The 27,510-nt window shown below is 37.6% G+C and overlaps 2 protein-coding genes across 4 annotated transcripts in view; one reads left to right on the top strand and one right to left on the bottom strand.

Moving 5' to 3' along the window:
• Window positions 1-27,498, bottom strand: part of LOC109044394 (uncharacterized protein C18orf63) — a 36,652-nt gene extending 9,154 nt beyond the window's left edge. Inside the window, exons 1-10 of one of the 2 annotated variants that reach the window (XM_072303475.1) lie at window positions 27,365-27,498; window positions 25,553-25,805; window positions 24,317-24,452; window positions 22,723-22,897; window positions 21,983-22,139; window positions 20,459-20,555; window positions 19,282-19,530; window positions 16,921-17,046; window positions 15,981-16,226; window positions 14,605-14,840 (exon numbers count right to left, since the gene is read on the bottom strand). In XM_072303475.1, coding sequence (XP_072159576.1) covers window positions 14,613-14,840; window positions 15,981-16,226; window positions 16,921-17,046; window positions 19,282-19,530; window positions 20,459-20,555; window positions 21,983-22,139; window positions 22,723-22,897; window positions 24,317-24,452; window positions 25,553-25,701 — 1,563 coding nt within the window. In that variant the 5' untranslated portion in view covers window positions 25,702-25,805; window positions 27,365-27,498 and the 3' untranslated portion in view covers window positions 14,605-14,612. Of the gene's footprint in view, window positions 1-410; window positions 3,536-14,604; window positions 14,841-15,980; window positions 16,227-16,920; window positions 17,047-19,281; window positions 19,531-20,458; window positions 20,556-21,982; window positions 22,140-22,722; window positions 22,898-24,316; window positions 24,453-25,552; window positions 25,806-27,364 lie in introns of those variants that run through there. The other variant, XM_072303474.1, reaches the window with a different exon arrangement.
• On the top strand, window positions 7,147-13,903 carry LOC109044520 (uncharacterized). 2 transcript variants are annotated; one of them, XM_019062289.2, is made up of 6 exons: window positions 7,147-7,306; window positions 8,488-8,661; window positions 9,607-9,813; window positions 10,628-11,672; window positions 12,155-12,275; window positions 13,169-13,903. In XM_019062289.2, the coding sequence occupies exons 2-6, from the start codon at window positions 8,502-8,504 to the stop codon at window positions 13,292-13,294; spliced, it is 1,659 nt and encodes a 552-aa protein (XP_018917834.2). In that variant the 5' UTR covers window positions 7,147-7,306; window positions 8,488-8,501; the 3' UTR covers window positions 13,295-13,903. The 2 variants fall into 2 exon arrangements, with proteins under 2 accessions (XP_018917834.2, XP_018917835.2); XM_019062290.2 differs by lacking the exon at window positions 8,488-8,661 and having other exon boundaries at window positions 7,148-7,306.
• Window positions 27,499-27,510: the final 12 nt, after the last annotated feature.

Genomic DNA, 27,510 nt, shown 5'->3' with positions numbered 1-27,510 from the left:
ACTTATGTGCATAGCGAAACTAATGGTATATACATTGTTTCTGAATTGAGCCAGAAATTGTAGCTCCTAATTGCAAAATGTAGTTGAATTAGAGTCTGATGGGAAATACATTGCTCCTAAACTAGGTCAGAAATTATAGACCCTCCTTTATTGCAAAATGTAGTCCTAATAGTTTGGAGTTTTGATGGTTTGAGGCAGAGGCAGAAATTAGTGGGCTGCCTGTGCAGAAAGGTTTTACTTAGTTTTCTTCTCTTTTTATTCCTTAAAAAGAGAGAATCCAGCAAACCGATCCTGTATTCAATCTACTACCAATATTCAAGCCTAATGACATCCTGACAAAACAATTGAAAAAGACAGAGAACAAGGAAAAAGAAAACAAAAGAAAAAGTTGAAAAATATGAGTCACTCACGAGTAAATATCGAAGTATCTCCTCTAGTTAGGGAGAGAGATTGCTGTAATCCCTTGAGCAGTAGCAATTCTTTGACATGCATGGATTGAAACTTCTAAATCGCCATTAGCCAGGTAGTCAAAAATTTTCTCTTTTATATCACCCGGTAACATGTTGAACTCCTTGAAGAGCAACGGACATAATTTGACAATTTGATCTAGAAGTTTTCTTCTGAAAACTCCGTTCTTCATTCTGTGTGAAATAACACTGCCATAAATAGGGAATTCTTTTTCTAGATCTTCCATGTGGAGACTATTGACTAATTTCTGATTTCTGGCATAACGAGCCAATTGCGACATATCTTTGGTGAGGATGTCGTATAGACTTATACTAGTGGAATCGATGATGTGCATCTTCAATCTGTTGATTTCCAAGTTATTCTTTTCCATCAGATCAGACACATCCACTGCTATCTCTCCAATATCATACTTATCTGCGAGTAAATCATCATCCCCAAATAACTGAAGGGCAGGTTCAACTGATCGAGCTACAAAATCGGCAAGATCATCTTCATCCGGAAATGCTGCTTTCATTTCCATTAAAAAGCACAATAAGAACTTGGTTAAATTCTGAAATTTATCTTTGTTATCCTCGTACGTAAAATCAAAGTAAGAAATATCTCCGATGCTCTTGACAGTTGAAATATTGGAGAAGCTTAAAAATTCCAAGATTTCCGTGCTGCAGATTAGTTGAAAATCGGTGAAAGCATGGCGCAGAAGAGCTTCCAAAATTCCCGAATCAAAGTTTAACACAGCATACTGTAAAGTACAGCAGTCATAGGTATCAAATTGATTGATTTTAGCCCCATACTTCAGAAGTTCCAAAACGACTTCTATATCTCCACGTTTAGCAGCATGGGAGATCGGGGTCAGTCCGTGAAAACACTTGGCCTCTATGTCCGCACCATTTTTGATCAGCAGCTCCACAATTTCACTGCAATTTCTATTGGATACATAATGAAGAGCTGTTTTCCCTTTCCAATCTCTGGAATCAATACAGCCACCTAACTTTATTAGCTCCTTCAACATGTTGGAGGAACCATATTCAGCAGAGAGTGGAATATGTTCCGACAAGAAACCTGCCAGTCCTTCATTGATCCATCCACACACAGCTTCTTTGATCATTTCCTCATCGTCTATATGCATCAACGCTATCAGATTGCTAGTCCTCCAGCTTACACTGCCTAAAGCAAAGCTCTTCTGGAGAAGAATTTTGACAGCCTCCCCATTTGATTCCTGACAGGCAGTGCGTAAGGGTGATTCCAAGTTATTTGGAGCAAAGTCATCGTAAAAGATGTCCACTCCAGAATCAACAAGGAATCTGACAATTTCATTGTTATGATTCTCGATAGCGGTTAGAAGGGGCGTCGTCTTCCTTCTCTCATACTCGTAATCTTCAACATAAAAGTGAACGTACTGATAAACAGCATTTGCACTAACACCAGAATTCAGAAGTTCTTTGACAATGTTAATGTGATTTTCACGAAGAGCAAAATGTAATAGGTCAAATGAGAAACTTAATTCCTCTTTTACGGTGAACCCATACTGCAAAAGCAATGAAGTGATTTCACTTGAAATATTATCCTGCAGAATACCTTGCGTTAGAGCTTCTCTACTTGCTTTGTTGTTTAAATCAGGCTTGCATTTTAAAATATCAGGAATTAGAGTTCTTGCACAGTCAGAAAAGCTGCTTGGATACTCCTTACAAGCATCAAGGAAGATTTTGAGGAAACTCAAGTTCCCATAACATGGAATGTTAACATCAGCACCCCACTCTAGAAGACACTGAATTATTTTTGGTACTCCTTTATCAACAGCTAAAACTAACGGTGTGAAACCTTCTGTGGAACCGAGAGAAGCACTAGCATTAATGAAGGCACCTCTGTTCAAAAGCTCAATTGTCAACTTTAAATCCCATTCCAAGCTGTTTGTATTTGTTGAAGCATGTGACACTACACCTTGGTTTTCATTGTTCGGAGGACTGTTCAGAGAGGGTTGTTCTTTGAGTTCACTAAAATGAATTGCAAAATGCAAGGGTGTGAATCCTTTCTTAGTTTTGCAGTTTACATCAGCACCATTATCAAGGAGGATTTTTGCTAGCTCAAAATTGTTCTGACGACAAGCAATGTGCAAACTTGTCATACCAGATTCATCCTGTGCATTCACAGCTGCCCCTCTTTCCACGAGCAAAGAAATTGTTGATATATGACCATTTTCGGAAGCTAGAAGTAAAGGTGTGCAATGGTACTGGTCCTGTACGTCTATGTCAAATCCATACTTTAACAGTAAATTGATTAGAATGACTTCATCCGCACAGGCAGCAATATGCATTAGTGTTCTACCGCCACTACTTCTGACTCCCAGATTGACTGAAGTATTTAAAAGCTTCTCCATGATTTCAGTATTATTTTTGTCGATAATTGGCTGATCATGAGACTCAAGAGCAGGAAGACCTCGATAGACCCCTGCATCCTTACCAAAAAGTAACTGGACTCTTTCATAATCGTACGCACCACCTGCGATACAGACGGGAAAAGGGAAAAGAAAGCTCCCAGAGGCTGAATGCTCTTTTAAATCACTTTCAACAATCAATTCTAAAGTATCAACATCTTTGCGTGCAATGGCTTCTTGTAAAGGTGCACAATTGTCACTGGTAAGAATTTCAACATTATGGGACACGAACAGCTCCATAACATCGGTATTTTCCTTTAATGCACAAGTTGGGAGCAAAGCGAAACCTTTGATTCCCTTGGTGGTGGTAGACAACCATGAGTTATTGGCAATTTCATTGATCTTGCCCTTCGGCAAAAACAACAAGCAGTGAAAATTTATTACTTTACTATCATCTTCAGCCATCCTTCTCCGATTAAAAATGCCTTCTTAAAGAACAATGCTTCCGGAGATGCTTCGTAAAACTTTCTCACAGTTTTTGAACGATGACAAGGTCGACACACGATTTCGATGATTCAAGCAGGAACACTAAACAACCAAACAATCAATGTATGGAATTTCAAACTGCTCACTAAGTACAAGAGACAACTTTACGTACACAGTTCACAGAAAAGGAAAACACGAACACACGAGAGAAAAACATATAACCTAAAAAGCACAGCATGACCAATTTCGACAGTGTTGCCATTTGGAGCGACAATTGTTAAGGTATGACAACTTAAAGGTCGTTTAATAGTTGATAACATTCGGTGTTGAGCTGTTTCGCATATAGTGTGGTGGCTGTTTGTCTTCTTTGACCAAAGCCAATTTTCCTTTTCATTTTCTTGTACATACTACGATCTTAAATAAATAAATAAACAAAATCCAAGTGGCAACACCGACGCTTGCCGCGATAACATAAACAAAGTACGTGATTGGCCAGGAACCGGGACATGATCTACGGCGGTAAAAACAAATATATCAAGTCTCCACATTGAGGGAAACAGATGCGCGTTATGTCACATTATTTTTTCAAAGGTTCAACAAAATTTCCCAGTGATCTTGAGTATTAGGTATTAGTACCGACCGATATAAATGCACGCCAGTGGCGAATCCAGAGACAGTCGCAGAGGGTGGCATTTGATGATGTAGAGGGGGGTCTGCCTGCGGTGACACCCCCGCAGGATAGGGGGTTCCGGGAGGCCTCCCCCGGAAACATTTTCGGGAAAGAAATCCCTCCACAGGTGAATCCAGGCTTCGAACTTCGCGATTTGACCACCACGTCGCACTGCTCAGAATAGCCGATATATTTGCCAAAATAATGAAAACCGCAATACTTATTAAAAAAAGTAAAAAAATCTTCTCAAAATTCCCAAAAATAAAGTCGTAACTACAGCGGAAAGTAATTCCCATTGCGGCAATGAGAGAGAGAGAGAGAGAGCCAGAACATAAGGGATTCCGTTGCGCGCTCGACCGCCGCCGCTGATTCTGAGCTGAAAGTTCCATCAGTACTTTCTCTGCGTTTGTGATTCAAATTGCCGATATTTTTGGCTCAAAAAATCAAGCAACAAATAATCTATATCTTGTGAATCTTCTGCGGTTTGTATTTTGAGGAATATTATTTCAGGAATATCGTCGACGGAAAGTGAAATTGTCAGAGGTGACTGGTGGCGCTATCTCTAATATTGAATTATCCCTAATCGAACCCTGGATTCACCTTACCCTTTAAAGATTTGTGAAATATTTCAGTGTTCCAAATTGCCTGCTTTTGATCTTCGTGATTTTTCTTAAATAATTACAGTATTCGACGCTGGGGTGCGGGAAATCGTTCACAAATTACGAAACGCTCTAGGGAGCCAAGGAGAACGAGCCTGCGTTACGCTGCGTTTTAAAGGGGGAGTGGGGGGGGGGGGGGGGGGGGGGGGGGCAGCGCCAGCGTCACGTAACCCTCTCTATTGTTGAAAAAAACACACAAAATCCGAAATGGGTCATCCTCATTTCTTCAACGTTATTTATCACATTATTATTGAAAATACTTCAAATATTATCCAGCAACATAAGTATTAAAGAGTTTCCCAAAATTTTTGGGATCTTGAGGAGGGAGGAATTCGTCGAGCGTTACGTATTTGTAAAGGGGGGCCCGGGGTTGCGATACGAAGCGTTGCGACCCAAGTAGCATTTTTCAACGGAAAAATCGCGATTTGTCGCGATTGTGTCGGCGATAAAATCGCTAAGATCGTCAACATCCGAGCGATTATCCTCGATCTTGTTGCAATAAAATCGCGATTTTATCGCCCGGCAATTTATCGAAATATTATCGCAACAAAAATCGCGATATACGGCGATTTAAATCTCGATTTTATCGACGAAAATTGATCGCGATTTAATTGAACAAAAAATTGCGATGCATGGCGATTTAATCGCCATAAATCGCAATTTTTTGTTCGATAATATTGAGATCAATTGCCACCGATACCTATAATCGCGATAATCAACCGATAAAATCGCTATTTATCGCGATCACTGCTACTAGGGGATTGGGAAGGGAGGGGGGGGGGGGGTGTCGAAAAAGTGCGTTACGCAATTTACGAATGCTCTTTGAGATAACCGGGAAAATTGGGAACGATACTGCCGTGCTAAGGAAAAACGCTGTATGAGTCTTCAGGAATTGCCGAATCTCCCCTGATAAAATTTATATTAATTTTTTAAATTTTCGAGGACAGCTATGAATATTTCGACCGCATTAAGCAGAAAGGAACCAAGCCGCATCAGCTATCGCCCAATTTAATTGGACAATTGTATTTTTTACATGAAAACAGTTCGGCGGAATTTGGTCCGAATTTCAGTGAATTTTAGTCTACAAGGCACGAAGCAAATTCCTTAAAATTTTCGAAGGAATCCGCACGAAGGTTCTCTTGTAAAAAGTTAAAGTGCCCCGTTAAATGCGGCAACAGCTGTTGCGGCTTGGTTCCTTTTTGTTAAACGCGGTCCATTTTCCCATAAATTTTTCCATAATTGGTCAATCAGCAACGTCCGATCAATCGTCAATCGGACGAATAATTTGACGATCGATCTATCTTATCAGGTAGAGAATTCTGAGGACCGAGCGACTAATCAAAGTTGCCGCACAGTGGATCGAGTCAATCAGAGAGGTCGGACATGAAATTTTGGACTAAAACTGCAAATTTTGGTGTTCATTTGGTCACATTTTACATGTAACGGGTTCTTCAAGTTGAAAATTTCTCGAAGAAACCAATGGAACTACTTTCAGAACCTCAAAATTTTGTAGAAACGGAGTTATAAGCGTTTAAAGTTTCCAAATTTCGTCCGACCTCTCCTATTGATTCGATCCACTGTGTGCCGCACCAATTTCAGTAATTGCTGAAGTATTTGCGCCCAACTCTGCTTCAAAATTCGTATTTATCGGAGGAAATTTGGCAAGGCCTGAAGGCTCTTACGGCGTTTCTCCTTAGCACGACCGAGTAAGAGGGCAGTAGCGCAATTCGACAGAGCAAGTCCGCAACTACCTATCTTCGGTTTGCAGGGTAGCAGACTTCCTGTCATACTTCATTTTTTAAATGGAAAACTACTCAATGGCGATTCCTAGAAACTACCGTGACTTTTCTTCCCTGAACAAAGAAAATTCCGCGGAAACTTCAAGGAATGATGTCGCTTTGTTCTCCTCCAAGAAACAAAATAAGAGCGGAGATTTTCAGACACCGCAAACGAGATACGTGATTGTGGACTTACACCGTCGAATTAGGTCTTGAAACCACCGTCGGTATAAAGGTATGCTACTTATACTTCCCGTTTCCCCTTTCTTCCTCCTCCTTTCTGCCGCGGGCTGGGGGATGGCCCTCCCCCCCCCCCCCCCCCGGATCAGCCTCTACTGCGAGCAGCAGAAATCGTATTGACTTTGATAACTGACAATAGCGCGCGATGGGTTATCATTCTGCGATCCGACTTTTCACGATCGGGCGGATGCGCCGTGCCGCACAGTGGATCAAGACAATAGAGGAGGTCGGAAAAACTTTGGAAACTTTAAACGCTTATGACTTCGATTATACAAACTTTAAGGTTCCAAAATTGGTTTCATCGGTTTCCTCGCGAAATTTTCTTCTCAGAGCACCCCATAAAATTTAAAATGCGACGAAATAAACGTCAAAATTTGTAGTTTTGGTCAAAAATTTCATGTCCGACTTCTCCGATTGACTCGACGCACCGTGCGTCGCCACGATAATCAGCCGCATCTTTTGGGCGCGGGCGATCTGGCAGATCCTATCGCTCCATCACCAAGTCGCGAGACTTCACTTCAGGTTGATCGACTATCGAGGAGTATATCAGTGCGTGATGATCAGCCGGAGCTATCTCGTCAAAAGTGGAATTCTAGAGGGTGACTAACGTCCCAGTTCAGTACGTAGTCTTCAGGTATGTACCTAAAACCACGGTGTTCAAAATTCTGGGATCATCTCATTCCGTGACATTTCCCAGCACGGGAACTGGGAACTTTGTGGGGAGGGCAGAAGAGCGCTTCATCAAGAGGGTTCTGAGGGACAGTGCCCCCGGGCCAGAGTTGCTAAAAGAAATTTCATCGAATGAAATTTCTTGAAATTTCACAAGAAATTTCATGAAATTTCTTTCCTTCCCATGAAATTTCTTAAATTTCATGAAACTTCTTTTTTCCCATGAAATTTCTTGAAATTTCCTAATGATATTTCCTTTTATAATCTTTCATGAAATTTCTTAACTCTGCCCCGGGCTCCCAGGCCCGGGGCACAAAAAGACATCCCATTACGGTAGATTTGTTGAGCTTCTTCGGTTCCAAGGGAGGGTTCCAGGGATTTCCCTGGCTCAAAAGGAGAGTCTGAGGGGCCTCACCGGAAAGGTTGGGTCGTTTCAGAGGTGATTTCGACCTGCCCTCACCGAAAAATTGATCAAATTAAAATTTCAAAGATGAAAGAAATGCCACGCACTTACTTAACAAAATTTTGCAAATTTCGTGAGGGACCATTTGGATTTTCCCAAGTTCCGCCCATTTTTCCTTGATTTTAGGGGGGGCAAATCTTTGGTTGAAACCTCTGAGTTTCCAGATCAGAGGACTCCCTCTCTTGGATTTCAGACTCTTATAACTTTTCGAATCTACCTGGAGCACTGAAGTACTTTGCCTTCATGAGACATTTTTCACGCTGAGCCCTTCGAAATTGAGGGGGAGGGTGTTTCACAATACCAAACTCCAAGACTTGGAAATAGAGGCTACTAATCTCTATGACCATAAGCTTGCCTTGAAAATTAAGGGAGAAAATTGGATTAATTTCCCCTTGTTTCTGAACTGAATTGAATCAAATATTCAGGGTGACAGGTTTTCTTTGATTTCAATATTTTCTATTCTTTCCATGAATTTAAGGGCATTGGACCGTAAGATTCTCTGACTTTTTAATCAATGGCAAAACTCCAAATTGACATATCTCAGTGATGGCATTTAAAAATTTCAGCACACCTTCTATTCTTTTGTCAATTACCGACTAAAAAAAAATTTTTGAGTGGGAATTTGGATATTTTGAAATCAAAGTCAAGATACCGAGTTTCACTACCTATATACATTTTTCCAGCGAAAGCAGGGTAAATGGCAGATGACATAGCATTTGAACCAATTTTTGGGAAAATTGACTCTATGCTTCAGTTTGGCTGGACACAGTACCTGATTCACGTTAGGGATGGACATGTTGCCAGAGTTCAAAAAATGATTTCAGAGGGATACACTCCCAATGACTGCAACAGTTACGGTACGTCCATTTTTGATAAGTTGAAAATTTTACCAAGACCTTACGCAAGAACAGAGAGGTCTCTTAAACTGATATTAGCCTTGAAAGATAGTTTCATGCATAGATAGAAAAGTAGATATTGTTTTTGATCAATCATTAGGATGAACTAAAGCTAAGGGTATCTGCGAAAATCAAAGATACCACAGAATTTAGAAAATGAAATATCCTGACTCATTTTAGTAAAATTCTCAGCCACCTGAGGAAATGTCCATGCAAAATTTGTTCTCCAAAACGTCACACTCATTCAAGAACGTAAATGAAGGTGATTTAACAATTTTTCCTTGTCATATTCATTATTTTACTTGACAATTTCAGGTTTTCCCTGACTTTAAAAATGTCCTGAAATCTCCCAGTTTCGACCGAGGCAATTCCTGTTTACTGGTTCTTCTTAACAGAGCACTTTGTCACAGAAAAATGATTTTCTTATTAATATCTTTAGGTATAAATGAAACTTGAAAAAAGAGACCAGTATGCTCCAGATCGATGGTGAAACTAAAAGACCACATATCTCGTTTGCGGTGTTTAAAAATTTCCGCTCCCATTTTATTTTTTGAAAGAGAACAAATCAGTATCATTCCTTTAGAGTTTTCAATGGGTTTTCTTTGCATGGAGAAGAAAAATCACGGAAATTTTCAAGAATTGACATAGAGTGGTTCCCCATATAAAAAATAAAGCATGACAAGACGTCTGCAATGTCAGAAATCGAGATACCTCGTCTAGTGGTTTCACTGACAATATTCTACAAAGAAATACATCTCTCCTATCACAGGTGGAGAATTCCAGCTTAAAGCTATGGTGTGTGTCAAAAATGCTCTGTCACGGGCAAAAATTTGCAGTATTCTAGTTTTGGTTTGATTTCCTTCACCAATTTTTTTTACCACTTCTCTGATGTAATCTGTTTCTTAGGACTAAGTTCTTTGACGGTGTCAGTGATCAGTAAGAATGAGCGTATGGTCGAGACAATTTTGAACACAGAAAGCTTCACTTATGATAAATTAGCTAGTGAATTGATAGACCCTGTAAGTTTGGCAAGCTTGCTAGGGCTGCAAGGAATTGTACTAATATTACTGGATAAATTTCCTAACCTCGTGAACAATAAGAACACGACCTGTGGTAAGATCCTTGTTCTAATTTATTTTGAATTTTACTACACAGATTACGATGTTAGAATGTTCAGCTTAAATGAAAAATCGGTTTCTTTATTGATTCTACATTTTTTGGACTGTCTTTCCTCAGATCAACCATCAATTGTCGGCCTCCTATGGTGTAGTAGTTGTAGCGCTAGCTCCATGATCGGGAGGTCCTGTGTTCGATTCCCGCCAAGCAACCTGAGTTTGATGGTCTTAAACAGTGGTTGTCTGGGACTGGTTGTTAGGGACGGAGGGGGGACAGGACTAAAGCGCAGGATTAGCCCTTGTGGGCTATTTAGAGTAGTAAAAAAAAAAAAAAAAAAAATTATTCAACTCAAATTTAAAAATGATCATTGTATTCCTCTTGACTGAATAGGTTTTATTTGGTTCCAAATTTCAGACATGGTTACATTTTTGGAAAAATGTTCTATCTCTTTAGAGTCTCTTTGCATAATTTTAGGATTTCTGCAGACTCCTTACAGGATGTCTTCTAACGTTCCCTTTTGAATTTTCTTGATATTTTTATGAAAAATCCTGATTTTATAATTTACTGTAACTTATTTTATTTCTTTATTCATTTCTGAGGGCACATTCAGATTTGTGAATGAAATAGCATTATTGCCACTGAAATTATAAACCAAACAGTTTTACCGCAGAAAAAGAAAATAATTGCGAATTTTTTCACTTACTTCCTGGTGAATTTCCTAATTTTCAGAAGATTTTTTTGTTCTCTTATTCTGGTTCTTAGAGATGAAACAATTTTAACTCACTTAATGTATGCTTTCTTTTTTCATCAGGATACACACCGATTTTTTTTGCTGCAATCAAGAGACACTACAGAATTGTTCAAATCCTGATAGCAAGAGGTGCTAACTTGAGCATTCGAAACTCAGCCAACCACACACTTCTGGAAGTTGCGATGATGATGAACGACGCAGAGTTGGTAGCTTTCCTTAGTGCTAAGTCAGGGGTCGATGACTTACGGAAGCCGAGGTGCCACCCCCGTTTGTACACTCCCCCGCGTTGTCTAAAGCAGGTCGGAGTGTCACCCCCGTCACCAGCAAAGCCATATTCAAAACCTGATAAGAGGAAATTAGCCAGCCCAGTATCCACACCAAAAACTCGACCGCTCCGTCAGATAAATAATCAAAACCTTCCAAACAGGAACATCACTCTTCAAAACAACTCTTTCGAACCGAATGACCAGTTTTCAGACATCTCCTTTTCCGACTCTTCAAGTTTTTTCTCCAACGATTTTGTGCCACTTGCAAAATCTTCTCTTGCCTTCAGAAACTCTTCTTCATCAAACACTCCCTCCTTCAATTTCAACAATTCCAGTTTCTGTGCCTCTCCTAAGCTCCAATCTGCAATGCTGTCTTCACCATATTCTTTCCAAAAGATGTCCTGTCCATCACCCAGACTTCCATTACCAAACTGCACCTATTATCACTATTCAGTATCCGACGTTCCAACGCTAACAACATCTCCAGCAACTCCAAACTTGTCGTCACCAGACTGCTCCTATTTTCACTTTTCATCGCCGACACCTCTCCAGAACCATACGCTTCCACATACTCCACTTACCACTCCTAAAAATTTCTTGCATCCCACTAAGAGCTTCGCACCCTCCCATACACCAGTCTCAACCCCAAAATTTGGTCAATCCTTGATGGTTCCTCAACTCCTCAACACACCTCAGACACACCATCGTAAATTTTTACACCCTCAAAAGCTGACGTTTCAACAGCCTAGGTCTTTTATCGCCTCATACGTGACTCCACTACGAACTAGGAACAAGAAGGTGCCATTGAGGACTAAACTGCTGGATAAACTGTACAGAAGGTATCACTTTAGTTTCTGTGTAATTTTGAAAAAAAAAAATTTATTCAAAATCTCTTTCCGATTGGAAAAAATCACGATGGAAATGTCGTCTCTAAAAATGTTTCCAACAAAAGAACTATGATACAGTGCGATCCAATTCTTTAAAAAGCGCACACACTTGTCTCAAAACGGAATATGCTCAAGTTGATGCGACTTAAAGGTAGATTCTCATAAAGGATACATTTTTTTTGGACACTATTAAAAAAAAATCTTTCATGGAGAAAACTCTACTCAAATTAGTTTCTCAGTCGCATAGAAAAAAAAAATTGTGTTGAAAGAAACTGACTGATTCTGGATAAAAAACTGGAATTATTATTAATTGACGGCGAAGATAAATTTCTCTAAAAGTGGTTACGTATGTACACTATCTTTTTAAATATCATAAACATAATTTACCTAACAAGACATAACATGATTTTCTGAATCCTTTTTTTGCATTCCAGAGAGAAGTTGATAAAAAATGATGAAAATCAAAATTTGGCACCGATATGTGCTGATGATCTCAAGAGTGTTCTGGAGTATTTGGGACTTGAAAAATACTATAAACTTTTTGAGTTGAATCAGGTAATTTGCCTTGCAACATACTGTTGATTTCTTGAGTTATTTGAAAAATGGGTGAACTGATTTTTCTCAGTTCTGATCAGATACATTTCGGCTGTGAGATTTCAAAACGAGTAACTAAAAATACAATAAATTCAAATAAAAATCTCTGGACACCCGTTCAAATTCACATTTATGCAGGTTGTCAACGGACACAATGCGAACAATTTCCCTAACTTTTCCAGGTTTTCAAATCTAAATTATCAAAATTCATTGACTTCTCACATTGACAATTATACATGCATACCTAGATGTGAAAATAAAATTTCTTTGGAATTAATTTCCCTGCTAATGACGGAAAAAAATAAACCTATTTTCTTCAAGTGCTGATCATTTAATGGACTAAAATTGCAACTTGTTGAAAACTATTTCTCTATCCAGTATTCAGAGTGCCATAATTTTTAAAATTCCTGGCTTTACACAAAATTCCCTAACTTTTCGGTGATTTCCCTTATCTGATGAAATTCCCTAACAATAATCTGGTTTTCAGACTTGTAGACGTCCTGTATTACCAAAACTGTCTGTTGTATCTTGATGGCAAAAGTCTGAAGACATTTATCTCTTACGTTTGTGACTTTGCAGACTTCCAGTCATAATTTTTTTTTCTTTTGGAAAACTACTGACTATGATTTCTTGAAAACTTCCCTGATTTTTCTATTCTGTGGGCAGAATATTTTGTAAGAATTTCAAACTATTTATTATGGTAATGCACTTTGGCCATCGATCGGGGAAAACCTAGATTCTTTGTGACTCACATTAGGTGCTGCCACAAGACTTTGAAAAGGCGGTAACAAATCCTTGTCTAAAAAGTTAAAAACAAGAGTGAATTAAAAGACATATGCTTTTATGTACTTCAGGTAGAGCCAGAAATTTTGAGTACTTTCACTGATGTCGATTTGGAAACGATGGGAATTGAGGACAAGAAGACTCGCAAGACTATTTTGAAAAAAATCAGGAAAGGTTTGCTTGATGCAAACACATGACTTTTTCAGAGTTTCGGTTCTAGTTCTTAAGATTTTCTTCAAGTTTTAGGCGTTAATCAGTTAATTTTTGCGCATGTTTTCTACTTGAAATGCATGACTGCCTGTATTGGCTTTTTAGATTTACTTTTAGTTAAGGGCTTTTATTAGTTTAATTACCGCACGTTTTCTCAAGTTTAAATTCATGACTGCTTAGCATTAACATCTACATAGTTTTCAGTTGAGTTTTAGCATTTTAGACTTACTTTGAATTTAGATTTTATAAGTTTTAATACCAAATGCATTTTCTTTGTAAAAATTTGGACCAGTTATATTTGATGGACATTAAGAACTGCTTTTTGACAACTTTTATCTATTAATATAACTTTGAATGGCACAGTGCGTACTCATTTGACAGTTTTAAAAGTTTCTGCATTTATCTTTACTTTTTCAAATTTGCAACACTATAAGACAAAAGCTTGATTATTTTCAACAACTCGCAGATTTACTGTTTCTTAGTTACAAGTTCACAACTATTCATTATTTCTAGATTTTGTATTTTTAATGTTTTATATGATTATCATTATTAACATAAATATGCCATCAATAAAGTTCATTCAATTTACATCCCTACTTAAATTACATTTTTTTTTTCAATTTTGAAATTCCTGAGGGTAGAGTCATTCTTTGCAGACACGATAGAGAAAGGAATTAAAATCATATGTTCTTGGAACCACTGCCTCGATTATAAAAAACAGAGGCATTTTAGGGAGAACACTTTAACGTGAGTCATTTTGCCAAATTTCAGAAAGCTGAGCCGCGAAGCATGAGCAGCTGCCTCAAGTTGGTTCAAAGTTACAAATTTTAAATAACAATCTTCTCTTACATTTATTTTTCTACCTTCTGGCATCTACAACAGGCCAATTAAAACCTTTCTATTGTTTTTCTAGAATTTTTAATTCTGGCGCTTAGGTCCTTTGGAGAATGACTGATTCAATTTAGTACCAAATCTTGGGACATATTAAGTCTTTCTTTGCAATTTTTGCTAAAATTCGTAGTCAATTTAAACCTAAGAAATTTCAACAAATTTTTCTCCCATAAATCCAGAATTTTTGTGCTTTTTAGCTACATACTTCTGAACATATCTCATGGGATGCAGCGTTATTCTACAGTTTTTTGAACCAGAAGGTAAATCTCTTTAAGGTTATTCTTCCAATTAATTTGAAAGATTCAAAGTTGATTCACTTTCTAGTTATGTTTTCTTCAATGCGACAATACTGTTCTGATACACTTGCAGTCAGTAAGCAGGAAGATGAGTAGAAATAGAGACTTACCGATTTGCTCAGACAGCTTGGTTTGACACTTCCTGGTTCTCTTTCTCTTTGTCCAACAGTCTATAAATTTTAGCGATCAAGTCAGGTTTCCTATCTTTTGCTTGGACGATGACTCCGTTCTTGCGCAGGTAATACTGCAGAGTGGGAATGTTCACCTGTCCCAGCAGTCCTCTTTGCGCATGATCTTTCATATCGATGCTGTCATTGACAGCAGCTTTTTTTGGTTTTTTCTCTGCCTGTTGGATACAACAAGAAGACAGACTTTCAACACATGGACAGTGCCGATACAAAGAAACATATTTTAATAGATCAATACGCAGGGTGAGAAATGAAGTATCATCACATGTGAAAGACCATTCAGAAAATGGGCGCGTGTCCATTTGGTGCTGACAAAATTGTGTAACTTTGCCACTCTTTTCTTCTGATGGAAATTTGCTTAACTTTGCAGAAAGTTTTGGGTGAAAAACTTCATAAAATTACAGTTACATTATATAAGAGGAAAGTTCGCACTGTCAAGTGAAAATAAATTGATTTCGGTCATTGTTATGTTGCACATGTGTACTATAAAAGGAGACATTTTCTTTTAGTTGCACCAATGGTGCTTGAATATTTGAAGAGTTGTTTGATAAATTTTAAATTATCCTACTGGAATCATATACTGTTGCCAGAACAAACAGCACATCATAATCATTAGATTTTTTTAATGGATTTGACCAGGGTGAGCATTGAAAATATTAAAAACATAAAATCTTGTTTTTATCACACACTCTACGGAAAGATTTTGGCACTTTTAACAGAAATACCAAATTTTTTCGAACATATTTTGTCTCTTCTTCAAAGATTTTAAGCGTACTAGAATTTTTAAGGGTGTACAAGTATTAGAATTTTTTTAGGTGTACAAAGGAGTTTAAAAGAAAACAAAGTATTTTTAAATATCTGCTCAAAATATGCTGCAAGTGCTAAAAAAACATACCAAAACCTATTTGTGGAGAGTTTTCTGATTTTGATTTATTAATGTAGTTTTGAATTACCGCTTTTTCATCAGAAATGATTTCAATGAGATTTTAAGTTCAGAATTTCCATGTTTTGTTGCGATCGTTGATTGGAATGCATTTTGCAATAAAGAAGGGCAATTTCTGACTCATAGATAAAAACATCTATTTGCGTAGGGAGACTAATAGCAAATATAGTGTTTCTATAATGAACCAGAAATTGTAGTTCCTAATTGCAAAATGTAGTCCAATTTGTCCTGGTAGTTGGACTCTTTCATTTCAGTTCAACTTTTATTCGGCTGATTCTAAAAACCATGAACTGGCATCGGAGAACAGGAAGCCATGCACTGTTCGTTCAGCTGATTGGATTGTCAGGTTACTTACCGACGGCAACAGAGCATGTACAAAGTGTGCGGGACGTTTCATGGTCGGAGTCTGGCTATGATTATGATTGAGTCCTGGGTTCAGTGTTGTAATTTGGGCGTTGGATGCTTGGAGGTGGGTAATTGAAAGAGCATTGGATGCGCTTCCCATCGGAACGAGAGGGGTACTATGAGCTGAAGACATGCCTGTTTGCAACTCGTGAACAAGGTTGTTGTAGACGCTGGAAGAGGAGGCTGCATCAGAGATCTAAAATTCATGGGAAATATAAAATAATTAGAAATTATTCAACGCAACTGATGTATTTGAAAGGGGAGTTTTTAAAGGAAGGTTGTCTACTAACGCATTTTGACAGAATATGTCTTATTTTATAGAATTTTTTGTATACAAATCCTCTCTACTTACTTAAAAATGAACTTCATTGTGTACGCCAAATTCAGTAAGACCACGATTCATTGGATTTCACAGGACTGATGAAAATGTTAAGTCATGGAATCCGTAAGTTCGAATAGCTTGAAGGCCTCAACAAGACCGGAAGATTGGTACATTAAATCGTGGAATCTATTTAGTCACAATCAAATAAATCGAGGTCTTACTGTAAGTTTATGTGCTTTTAGAGAAACGTTGTATGGGTCAGTCAATACCATCAAAAGCGCTGAAATTTCGGATCTGGCGAAGTAACAAAGCGTTGTGTGGATCAGTCATTGTCAAGGGGTGCTTCTTTAAGGAAATGTTACGGAAAAGACAATATAACCATTTTTCAACTCTGATGTTTCATATTAACAAAGATATAAGCTTTTGAAGGTTTCACATTATGTTCAAACTCTTCCATTGACTTGCTCAATTATGCGCCGAGGCTGACAAAGGACAATGTTTTAAAAAACATTGGAAAAAGGGCATACCTTGCACTCTTGGATGGCAGATAACTATGTACTTTACTTACTTCGCTTATCTGTAATTCCACTGAATGGCTTGGACCAGCTTCAAACTCTGCTAAAGATTCTTCAACTTTTTCCTCGGCATTTTTAGCAACTTGTGGATGCGATGACAAATTTGGACAAGAAAGAGTCTGTGGAAATTCGAAATGATTAGTTAAAATTTTCATTAATTGTAACATTTTACATCTGTTGGTACCAATTGTGAGGATGAGAAGAATTTCTTCCGATATTTTTAAATTTAACGCTAAGTTCTAAATTAACTTAGACAGAGTTATTATTTTTCCAAATTATTGTTCTGATAATGGTAAAAATTCAAGAGATAGATAAATGAAAATTCCGCTATTTACCAGAGAGTTCAAAGATTTTCTAAAAATATTCAATTTCTTGTCATTTAAAACCCTGGAAATACCGTGGTTACAAAAATTAAAAGTTTGGGGTTTAGAAACACTTTTAAAAACTAAAATGAAGGATTAATACTGGCTTATCACTGAGCTCCAATTAGTAAAATTGAAAGCTTTTTGAGAAGTTTTCAAACAAATTTGCTAGCACTTTCAAGGATTTACAGGTATATTTGGAAGACCTAAACACTGTAGTATGGCTAGATCTGACAATATTGGTGTTAGTCCAGTTGCCATGTTTTCTTTTTGCCAAGAAGCTGGAAAAAAGAAAGTAGGAACCGCATGTGCCCTCTGCCATGCTAAGGAAAAACGCCATATGAACATCTGAGAATTGTCAAATTTCCTATGATCAAATGTTTATTTACAAGATAAGATAAGAATATTTTTTTCTGACATTTTCAAAAACCTTAGGTGAAATTGCAAATAAAATAATCTGAAAAATCGGAAAAAAATTATTCATAAATTTACCAAGAAATTTGTATGTTATCAGAGGAAATTTGGCAACACCTTAAAGTTCAGACGGCATTTTTACATACTTAGCATCCTACTGTCTCTTTGTAAACATCACTTGAACCGTCATTCTCAAGGGTGGCTGCAGTCTCATTTTCCTGCCAATTTGCAACATGGCTTGCATTCAACAAGAAGAGCCCAGTGAGTCAGAGACAACTGACTGGAGTAAGGAGGGCTTGGAGAGCGCCTCTGCAAGGGTTCTTGAGCCCGGGGAAAAGACACTTCGACACCCAAGTTTTTTAATCTTCTGCGAAAACCTTTAAGCGAATATCTTGATAGGGTTTAGTTCTCTACATAGAGCTACATTTCAGCAATTAATCGTAATCTTTTGGCCACATTGAGATCAGCTCTGCATCTGTGGTCACAGCATTCAAAGTATATTTTTGAGTTCATTTCTTTCCATCTAACCTTTTCGCATATATTTTTCATAGGTAAAGGGCAGTGCTTCAGGCAATCCCTTCCCCTACAACTATTAAGTGGGAGATTTTCCTTCCTAAACCTGTATTCTTAGCTACCAATAAATGAAGACATTGATGTAGAACATACTGCTTATGGAGAATTTGTGGGGAAAAAATGTATTGCTGCATCTCAGAGTGCTGAAGGTGCTGCGTTTGCAGTATTTCTTAAGATTTTTCACCGACATAGGAAATGTAAAATCCTCTCAAAATTTGGAAGAAAGATATTTACGAATTTCCCTTGAATTTTGTATTTGATCAAGGGAAATTTGGCAACGACTGAAGGCTCGTACAACGTTCCTCCTTAGCACGGTTGTATAATTTCTGAAATCGAAGCTAATTCTAGAAGAAAATTGTGAAACAAATTCTAGGTCATCCTACAGCTTTTCAGGGCATCACAAGGCCTGGGGTTAAGTTCAGATTTGGCGTTCCAGGGGTACATTAATTACAACACCAAAGCACCGTCAATAGTATTAGAAACGCAAGTACATTTTAACCCTTTGACTCCTGAGTATGTGGTTCAGAGCGCGCACCCCTGGCCTAGGTTAGGAATGAGAAATCATGCATAATTGACAGCTTTTAGTTTTCTTACCGTCATTCAATTATTTCTCCTCCAAATAGCTTGAAATTTTGTTTAGCACTCATTCCGACACTCAAACTAAATATCCGCCGCGAAAAACCCGGAAAAATTGCGATAAAAATAGTCCGAAAGTGAGCATTACAGACATAACCCAACAACTAATTTGTAAACAACATTCGGCGAGGAAAATCATGTGTTGCTGAGGAACGCCGGCAACGAAACTTGTTTACGATTATTCCATCATGTAGTTCATTTCATTGCCGACAGATAGCACTACCTATTTAACCCTCTGCGACAAGCGATACTCGCTCAAGAGCGGCAAATACAAAAAGAAGTTACGAAACGACTATAGTCGGGCGTAGGCTGTGGGCGCGGTTTTCGAAGGACGACTTAAGTCGGGCGTAGGAGTCAAAGGGTTAATACCTCTATTGCTGGATTCAGCCGCAATGAAGGAAAACCAGCGGGGGTTACACAAAGACCTGGCAGCTTTTGATTGAGATCAAACGCAAAAATCTTGAGAACTTCATCAAGGTCAAAAGGCTGGACGACAATCAAGGGCCTTTGCTTTACGCACAGACTTGGGTATGTTAAGGGTTTCATGGAGGAGCCGTAACCAAATCGAACAGCGACGTAAAAGAGGCCTTCCTCTGTTTCAGGTAAAATGTAGCCATGCTGTGAATCACAAGATAAAAAAATAAATATTGTACCAACAGTTGGTTCTTAGTTTTCTCTAGAATTCGCTGGGTTTTTCAAGTGTTTTCCACCAAAAAAAGAAGTAGGGAAAACATTTTTTCCAATCGCTGAAAACTGTTCAAGTTTTTTTTATGAAATTTCTGACATTTACAGGCTCTCTCTTTCCGTTTTGTAGCTCAGTTCTTGAGAAATCAAAAGTTTCCCTAAAATTCTCTGAGTTCTTCAAGGTATTTCTCATCTATAAAAGACGTAAAAAGTAAACACTTTTTCCAAATGCTGAAAACTGCTCATGTCTTTTTTAGGAAATTCTTTTAACACTTACAAGTTTTCCCCGGTTATTTGACAGTTTTTAGAGACTCAAAATTCTATCTACAAAGAATTACATAGATTGCAGATTTAGCGATTAAATTGTTAAAAAATATGTCCGACAGGTTTCAAATGTAAATTTTACAATAGTGGAAGGTTAATTAAACCACAGGGGTATTTAAATTACCATTTTTTTATTGTAAAATCTACATTGAAACGTGTCTGACACTTTTTTTAAACTACAAAATTATTATACCAGCAATATAATTTTTTTCCGTGTACAAAAAGAAAGGCAGACACTACAAACAAGAGTGAGACAGTTCTAGCCTTCTTTATTTTCCCCACCGGTTTTCCACAAACATTTCCATCAATTTCAATTGAAATTCGATTTTTCTAAGCGCTGAAAAATATAAAATGAATTTGAGGGCTCAGATACCTTTTATTATAGTGCAATGTCCTTACACATGACTTTTCTACACCGTTAAAAATGCATCTTGCTGAGCTCTTCAAGGATTTTATACTTATGATTGATTTTAATATTTTCTTTTGATTGTTAATTTTAGTATTTACCTTATCATTAATTTTTGAATTGAATACTTACCTTATTGAACCAGAACTCCCTCAGCTTCTCGTAACTTGAATTATCGTCGGATGGGGGCATTTTGCTGCTTACTGTCTCAATCCTGGCCTCGGTCATTCTGGAAAATCAGATTACACGAGCTATGAAAGAGGACAGTTGAAAAAAAAAAAAAGCTTTTGAATATATTTCGAAAAACTGCAAAATTTATATTCCAGATTTGCATTCATTATACAAGAACATTTATTAAAGATTACTACAAATGAGCTCAAAAGGTTATGTTTTTTAATTCTTTATCCACAGGAAAAAGAGCTCTGAAGGCTTTTGTCCATGTACAAACTAAAGCTCTCGAAGAGGCTTTCAATACTTTCGTCCGCCCTCTAATTGACCGGCGATGCAAGTTGCAATGCAAGCTTCTTGGAAACCTCTACTTTGCACTAGGATAAGAACCTTAACACATGTAGACAAATCTTTCCAAAGAATAACTTTAGAAATTTTTGGTGCCGGGAACTAGAATTTGAGCGCCCCATAAGCAAACTGTTAGAATTCTTCAAATGGTTGTAAGCAAAAGAGGTTTAATTTTGTGTCAAAAAAGAGAATAATGTTGCTCTTCAGCAGGACAGTTTTGAGCCTTGAACTGGACAGTTTACAACTTTACGCAACCTTTTTTCAAAACTATGTTTTTTGAACTAAAACATATTCAATCGTCAAAACTCCAGTATCTTTTGACATTTAAGGTGCTAGGAAATGTCCCGGAATGATTACGATTGAATTGTTCATTCTCAAAAAGACTTGAGCGCAAAAAATCGAAAATTGAGCTTTTGGTGGTTTGGTATTGCTCAGATGCATCTTGCTACAAAGTGACAGGCAAAGAAACGGATTTTTAAGGCCTAAAACACAACTGAAAAGTCCTGACATGCTCAAAAAGACCCAAGTGCCAAAGCGTTACATGAAACTGGCTTATCTTGAATTGATACATTGAATCTCTCGCGCAGTACCTCAAATTTTTTAGAGTGAGAGGGTGAATATGTGTTCCATAGACCAAATATGTCTTTGTTTTTGAAATTTTTGTGAGTTTATTCAATGGCAATCATCAGTAAGTAAGATATAATCGTAGTTTATGTAGAGAAAGTGTAAATGAATGTTTTCATGCACATTAAAACTTAAAACACTGAAAATTTGAATTTAAATGGGGGGAAAGGATGTTAAAAAGATTCCGCTCATTCCCTAAAAGACTCAAGCGCCAAAGCATGGTTATTTTTTTTGGTCTTTTCCCATTAAAAATGTAAGAAAATTTCTGAAACGACAATAATCCGGTATTGAATTGCGATCTACTGAGACATTTATTTTGTTGACTTTCAAGATTTAGAACAGGTCGATTAAAACAGTTTCCACTTGTTTCTGGAATTCTCATTTTTAGCACTTAGGTATTTTTGAGATAAAGAGATTCAACTGTTAAACTAAGAATCTAAATTTTCCTTACTTAATTCTACTGAACTATAGCTAAAAGTAGAGAAAAATCAGAGGATGGTGAAGAAAAAAAATTACCTCGGTAGAACAAAAATTTTTTTACCACTCATTGAAAAATCATAGATAAATTCACCAGGGACTGGTGTCAAGTTTTGCTTCCGCTTCACTAAATCTTTCAGTGTCAATGGTGGGAGGCACACACGCACTGGCCGCACAGAAAGATGGGCATTATTTCCTGTGAGACAAAGATTGAAAACGTTAAATTCTGCAGAATGTTCTCATAATTTTACACTATAGATAGTTACTTTTAATAAAACATGTTTTTGTTTACACATGAAAAATCAATTTAATGTATTTACTTTTTGAGTAATCCATGACAAAGAAGTCCAAAAATTACCTTTTGAAGGTAAACTAAGTTAACATTTTAGCTACCTGATAAGGTGAAATAATGAAAAAAAGGAACAAATTAATAATTTTATTCTAGTTTCAGAATATTAAGAAAAAATTGAGGAGTTTTACAACCTAACAGTAAAAAAGTAAGTCCAAAAATGTAATCATAAAGCTGAGAGCGAGTGACAAGAAAGGTAAATTTCAAGGAATAGTCACTCTTCAAAAGGAGGGTAAGCAACTGAGGGTAAAAGAATAAGGAAAAGGTGGGGCAAAGAGCCGCGGGGATTACGTTGCTATACAAAAGAGGTTCAGTAAAGTTTGCAGAAAATTAATGTTTCAAGACCACGAAATTCATTAAATTGCATTTGTGACATTGATTAGGTATTTCTAGAATTCATAGAAGGGTGGACTTTGCAGACAGCACCTACCTTGTAAAATGATGTCTAATTGAACAGCACCCATTATATTCGGATTTGTCAGGAAGTTAGCACCACAAACAAGATATGGTTCAACGTAGTTCCATGCTGGACAGATTTTAGTGTGTATGGTGTACCGGAGACAGGCCTCGTAAATTTCTTGGCGAACTGGAAGTGGTGGGTTGTCCTGGAAAATGTATTTTTTCATTCAAAGAAGTATAAGAAAACCCCGATCATTACACCGTTTAGTAATTCGATTATAAGTATCATATTTAAACTATTCCTTCATTTTTCTAGGCTATTACAGTAAAATTTCGGAAAAATTTTAGGCTCATTACTTAGACAACTTACTATGATAAAAAATAATTTTAGGATTTCGCATTTTGTAGAAAAAACTCGCCACTTCCGTAAATTTTCCGATATTTGCACTTTTGTGAACATATTTTGTCCCTGCCTTTGGAGTCCATTTCTCTTCTTTTTCTCTGACCTTTTTCCTTCCCTCATTTGCTCTTGCTTTTCTTGTCTAAGACCTTCCTAGTCTTTGACAGGATACCCAGCTTTGCAGGAGGTTAACTGGGAGGGGTTGGTTGTAACTCGAAGATTTTCAACGATTTCCTTTTGGTTTTTGTTGTCTATCGCTTCCTGTAATTTTGATAGACGATGCTTGGAATGTATAAATGCGATAGATTACTGTCATCCTGTTATCAATTTATTATCTGCAATACTTTCGATTCCAGCTCATTCTGTAGGAAACCCGAGTCAAATTGAAAGTAATTTGTAAAATTTTTGTCCTTTTCTGAGGGATCAGTGTTAGCATCAGACATTAATGCACATCAAAATTACTCTTGAGTAGTAAATCAGGGTTGCCACAGAATTTAGAAAATGAAATTCCCTGACATTTCCCTGACACATTATGGTGGAATTCCTGACAATTGAAGATGTGACGGATGGTTAAGAAGGCATAATTGGACGTATTTCTACTAAACAGACCTATGTGGAGGTGAGAAGTATGGGGTGTGCTCGTCAAAGCTGCATAAGAAGCAATGTAAAAGTGGGCATGATTCCTTTTGAAGAATTGGAATAGCGGGATATTACATTCTATCAAACAGACCTGTGTGCCAACTGAATGCGGGATTCATGAGCCGCGGGATGGCAAGAGGGCGTTGTGGACAGGGCTCATGAGTTAAAGCGCCCCGACGACGATCTCCCCGTTGCGCGCGGAATCCTCATTGCCGCTGGCGTCACTGGCGCTTTATTATTCTCATTCACTCTTACGGCCAGAGAACTAACGAGCACACCCCATATTTCTCAACTCCACATAGGTCTGTTTGGTAGAAATACGTCCAATTGAAAATAATTTTTGGGCAAATAAAACCCATTCTAGAAAGCAAATGAAGGTGATTTAACAAATTTTCTATGACATTTTCGTAATTTTCTTCGAAGTTTCCTGGTTTTCCATGACTGTGGCGACCCTGAAATTACTCTTGAGTAGAAAATTCATCAAAAATTTGTAATATTTTTTTATTTTTTTTTCATTTAAGCAGGGGCGGAGCAAGAATTATTTTGAGTCGGGACTTCAATGACTTTACACAGAGTTTTTACTTACGGATAAACTAAGAAAAGCCAGTAATGTTTGAAGTTTGCCCTCATTGTAAAATTCTTTAGTGCAGATGATATGAATTTGATTTGTTTTTCCAATGACGGGAGCTGCCATCAGTAAAGGATCGGCATGAATGAGCGTTCTGCAAAATTGAAAAATTCCAAAGAATAGCAAGACAAGAAAAATTGGAGCAGGAGATAATTTGTTCTGTAGGCTTTTCTATTGGTGGGTAGGCAAGGTGTCTACCAGTTATAAAAAACCAAAATTGGGGACTTTTAGGGGTGTTTTATCAAGAAAATTGGGGACTTTTTCCCTGAAATCGTAAGAGAAAGGGAGCTAAAAAAGGCATAATTTATACGACTAATTATACAAGTCATGTTGAACCAATGAAAACATGGAAAACTAAGCAACAATTCAGATTTTTTATTCCTGGTTATACCGCGCCACCGCAACTGGCAGGCAAATTTGAAAATGCCTGTGTTTAGGACGATTTTTGTCATGTTTTGGGACCTGAACAAGAAAATTGGGGACTTTCGGGGATATGGGGACACCCTTCCAAAATCGGGGATAAGGGGGGACATTGGGGACTTACGGGGACTGGCAGACACTCCTGGTAAGTAAGTACAAAAAGTGAAATTGTTTGAATAACATTCATGGAAAACCAAGAATATTTAATTTACTTATTTTATTATTCAGCAAGTAATAAATTTACTGCAAATGGAAGGAGGCCTGGGTCTGATTACCTAATCTCTGCAGCAACATTTGTTTAACATTGCTGCAATATCCCAAAAGCCTCGGCGATATTAAAAGGGATGATGCATTGTTGCTGAAACAACATAACTTAATGGACAGACCTTGTGATCTGACTGCAAATAATGTCATGAAATGTTGCAGTATTCTCCAAGAGTATCAATAGGCATTTTTCAGGTAATAACACAAATTTCTACCTCAGAAGTATTTATGTACCTCAGCATAGGTATTATTTCAATGATGATGTTAGGCTAATATTGACTGGCTATGGCTTCTCAGCAAAATTTCCTCCCATCTTGTTGCTTGTTAGAGTGAGTAAGATCGCTAACCTTTGAAATGGACTGCACTGGATATTTCATTGAATTTAATGCTCGTTTTTATCAGTTTGGTCAACATTAAAGTAATGGTGGAATGGGAAACATGAGGTGCTGAATTCCTTCTTTTCAACAAATCGTTAGGATACTTTTGTTTGAAAGAAACAAAGATATATACCTGCATTTCATGACGGCAAAGAAATGATTTGAGCTGTATGTATTCTTTGGAGCCCGAGTCCCCGTCTGTTGAGCCTGGACGTACCATAAATCACTGGGTTTTGGGACAGAGACAAGCATCACACCCTTCTGGTTGCTTGAATACGACATCTTCACTTCAGATTTCGAATCTTGGGAATTTCGACAAAAGAAGGAGGAACTGTCTTGTGTTGCTTGGAAAAGAAATCAACGATACCTTTGAAGAGGTCCTTTACCTGCACAAAACAAAACACACACAAAATGAAATCATACAATTGGCGATGCTATAATGACAGCAAAACAAGAGTTTGCCGCTTCATTATTAATTATTTTAAAGAGGGTTCCTCGATGCTCGTGTCAGCATGACGCTGAAAAAACTAGAATACTTGCTCTCAGTTGAGCGGAGTTTACAGCTTGCAACAGCTGTTGTGCCCATGTTTTTTTTTTTTTTTTTCCACATAAAGGAACACTTTCTTCACCTTCGTTACAGGTGACGAATCTTACCTAGATTTCAGTCTCATAGGAAGAATCTGTCTGATTTAACTTCAATTCTGCATTAAGATACCTTAGGTCCACTTGAAGTAAGTTTACAGATTTGCGGCGAGTGAGATGGAAAATGTGCCATTTTGAATTGAGAGGTTGACTCTCTATGCTAAAAGGAAGATCTTCTGTCTTGCTGTAGAGGTTGGTTTTCTTTACTTGGTAAAAACATAATCTCTTTCAGAACTTATTTGCTAACAGCTGCATCTTAATGAGAAATCTTTCAGAAGGGAGTTTCCTCAAAATCAACTTCCTTTCAGAATGAAGTAGGTACTGGCATTAGAATTTAAGAGCCTTCTTTAAAAATCCTTCTCAATCACAGGAGACATGTAAGCATAATGTAAGTCTATTTATCAATATTGAACACAAACTGATCTCTGAAGGTTGGGATTTGACAGAAGTTATAGCGGGTGTTCTGTAATGAACTCTTCTGTCTTTTCAAATGAACTGCCACAGCATTTGCTAGGTTTTAGAGGTCGTTTAGAGTGACTTGTGAAGTTGTCGGAAGTCGCTCTCCAAAGATGATTTACGTTCAAACCTCGTCAAGGTAGCAAACATTTGCAAAATTAATTTCACAAATTAGAACAGATCAGCGAATAAAAGAGTGCCACATGCCACCATCATTGCTGTCCACATGCACTCCAGTCTAAATCTGGATAGACCACTTGAAAAAGTGTCAGGCACTCATATTAAGAGATGAGCCCAGTTACGCCCTTTGCAATGATTGAGGTTCTCTGCAGAAGTCAAATGAGTTTCACCAATGTTCGCCTGTTTGGACTGGGCTGAAGTAGGTATTTACAGGGTTGCAGAATTAAAGCAAATAGTCTAAAAGAATTGTATCCGACCAAAATGGCATCGTGTTTCTAGCGGATTGACGTTTATCAATGTTTTGTGCTGTAAGAAAAGTTAGAAACAATAAGTAAATTGAATGATGATTTTGTACTTTGGAAGGCTGATAAATGGTTCTCTAGTTGAGACATCTTAAGAAATTCAGACTCACTTGTGACATTGTTCCCTACCATTCAGAAAGGCAACAATGTTTCCAAGCATGAATTGTCGAAATTTGTGAATTAATTGACTTAGGAAGGCAATGAGAGTGCTCGGAAACAGGAGGGCATCAGCGAAACCATGGCCAAACCTCCATAGCAGAACGCAGTCAAAAGAGACAGAAAATCAACTGAAAAAAAGTCTAGTTGCCACATTGATGAGTGCAAATGGGACAAAACAAATTAACAAAAGAGTGGCGAATACTTACGAGCGCAATTAGTCAAAATTTCAAGTCAAACAACTAACAAGGATGAAGCCGATGAAAATTTTCCTCACATTTCTGCAATTCTTCGCGCCGAGAATTTTCACAAACCGGTCAGACATCAGACATTGCGTAATGCAGCAATCAACATA

Source organism: Bemisia tabaci, chromosome 8 (assembly GCF_918797505.1).
Source record: "Bemisia tabaci chromosome 8, PGI_BMITA_v3".
Taxonomy (NCBI): Eukaryota; Metazoa; Arthropoda; class Insecta; order Hemiptera; family Aleyrodidae; genus Bemisia; species Bemisia tabaci.
The sequence above is the reverse complement of the archived record's forward strand: the minus strand, read 5'-3'. Positions and strand labels throughout refer to the sequence as shown.

Coding starts and splice junctions, on each gene's coding strand:
- LOC109044520 (XM_019062289.2), top strand. CDS start 8,502: ATGGCAGATGACATAGCATTTGAACCAATTTTTGGGAAAATTGACTCT. Junction 8,662..9,606: donor CAATGACTGCAACAGTTACG/GTACGTCCATTT, acceptor TCTGTTTCTTAG/GACTAAGTTCTTTGACGGTG. Junction 12,276..13,168: donor AACTTTTTGAGTTGAATCAG/GTAATTTGCCTT, acceptor TATGTACTTCAG/GTAGAGCCAGAAATTTTGAG.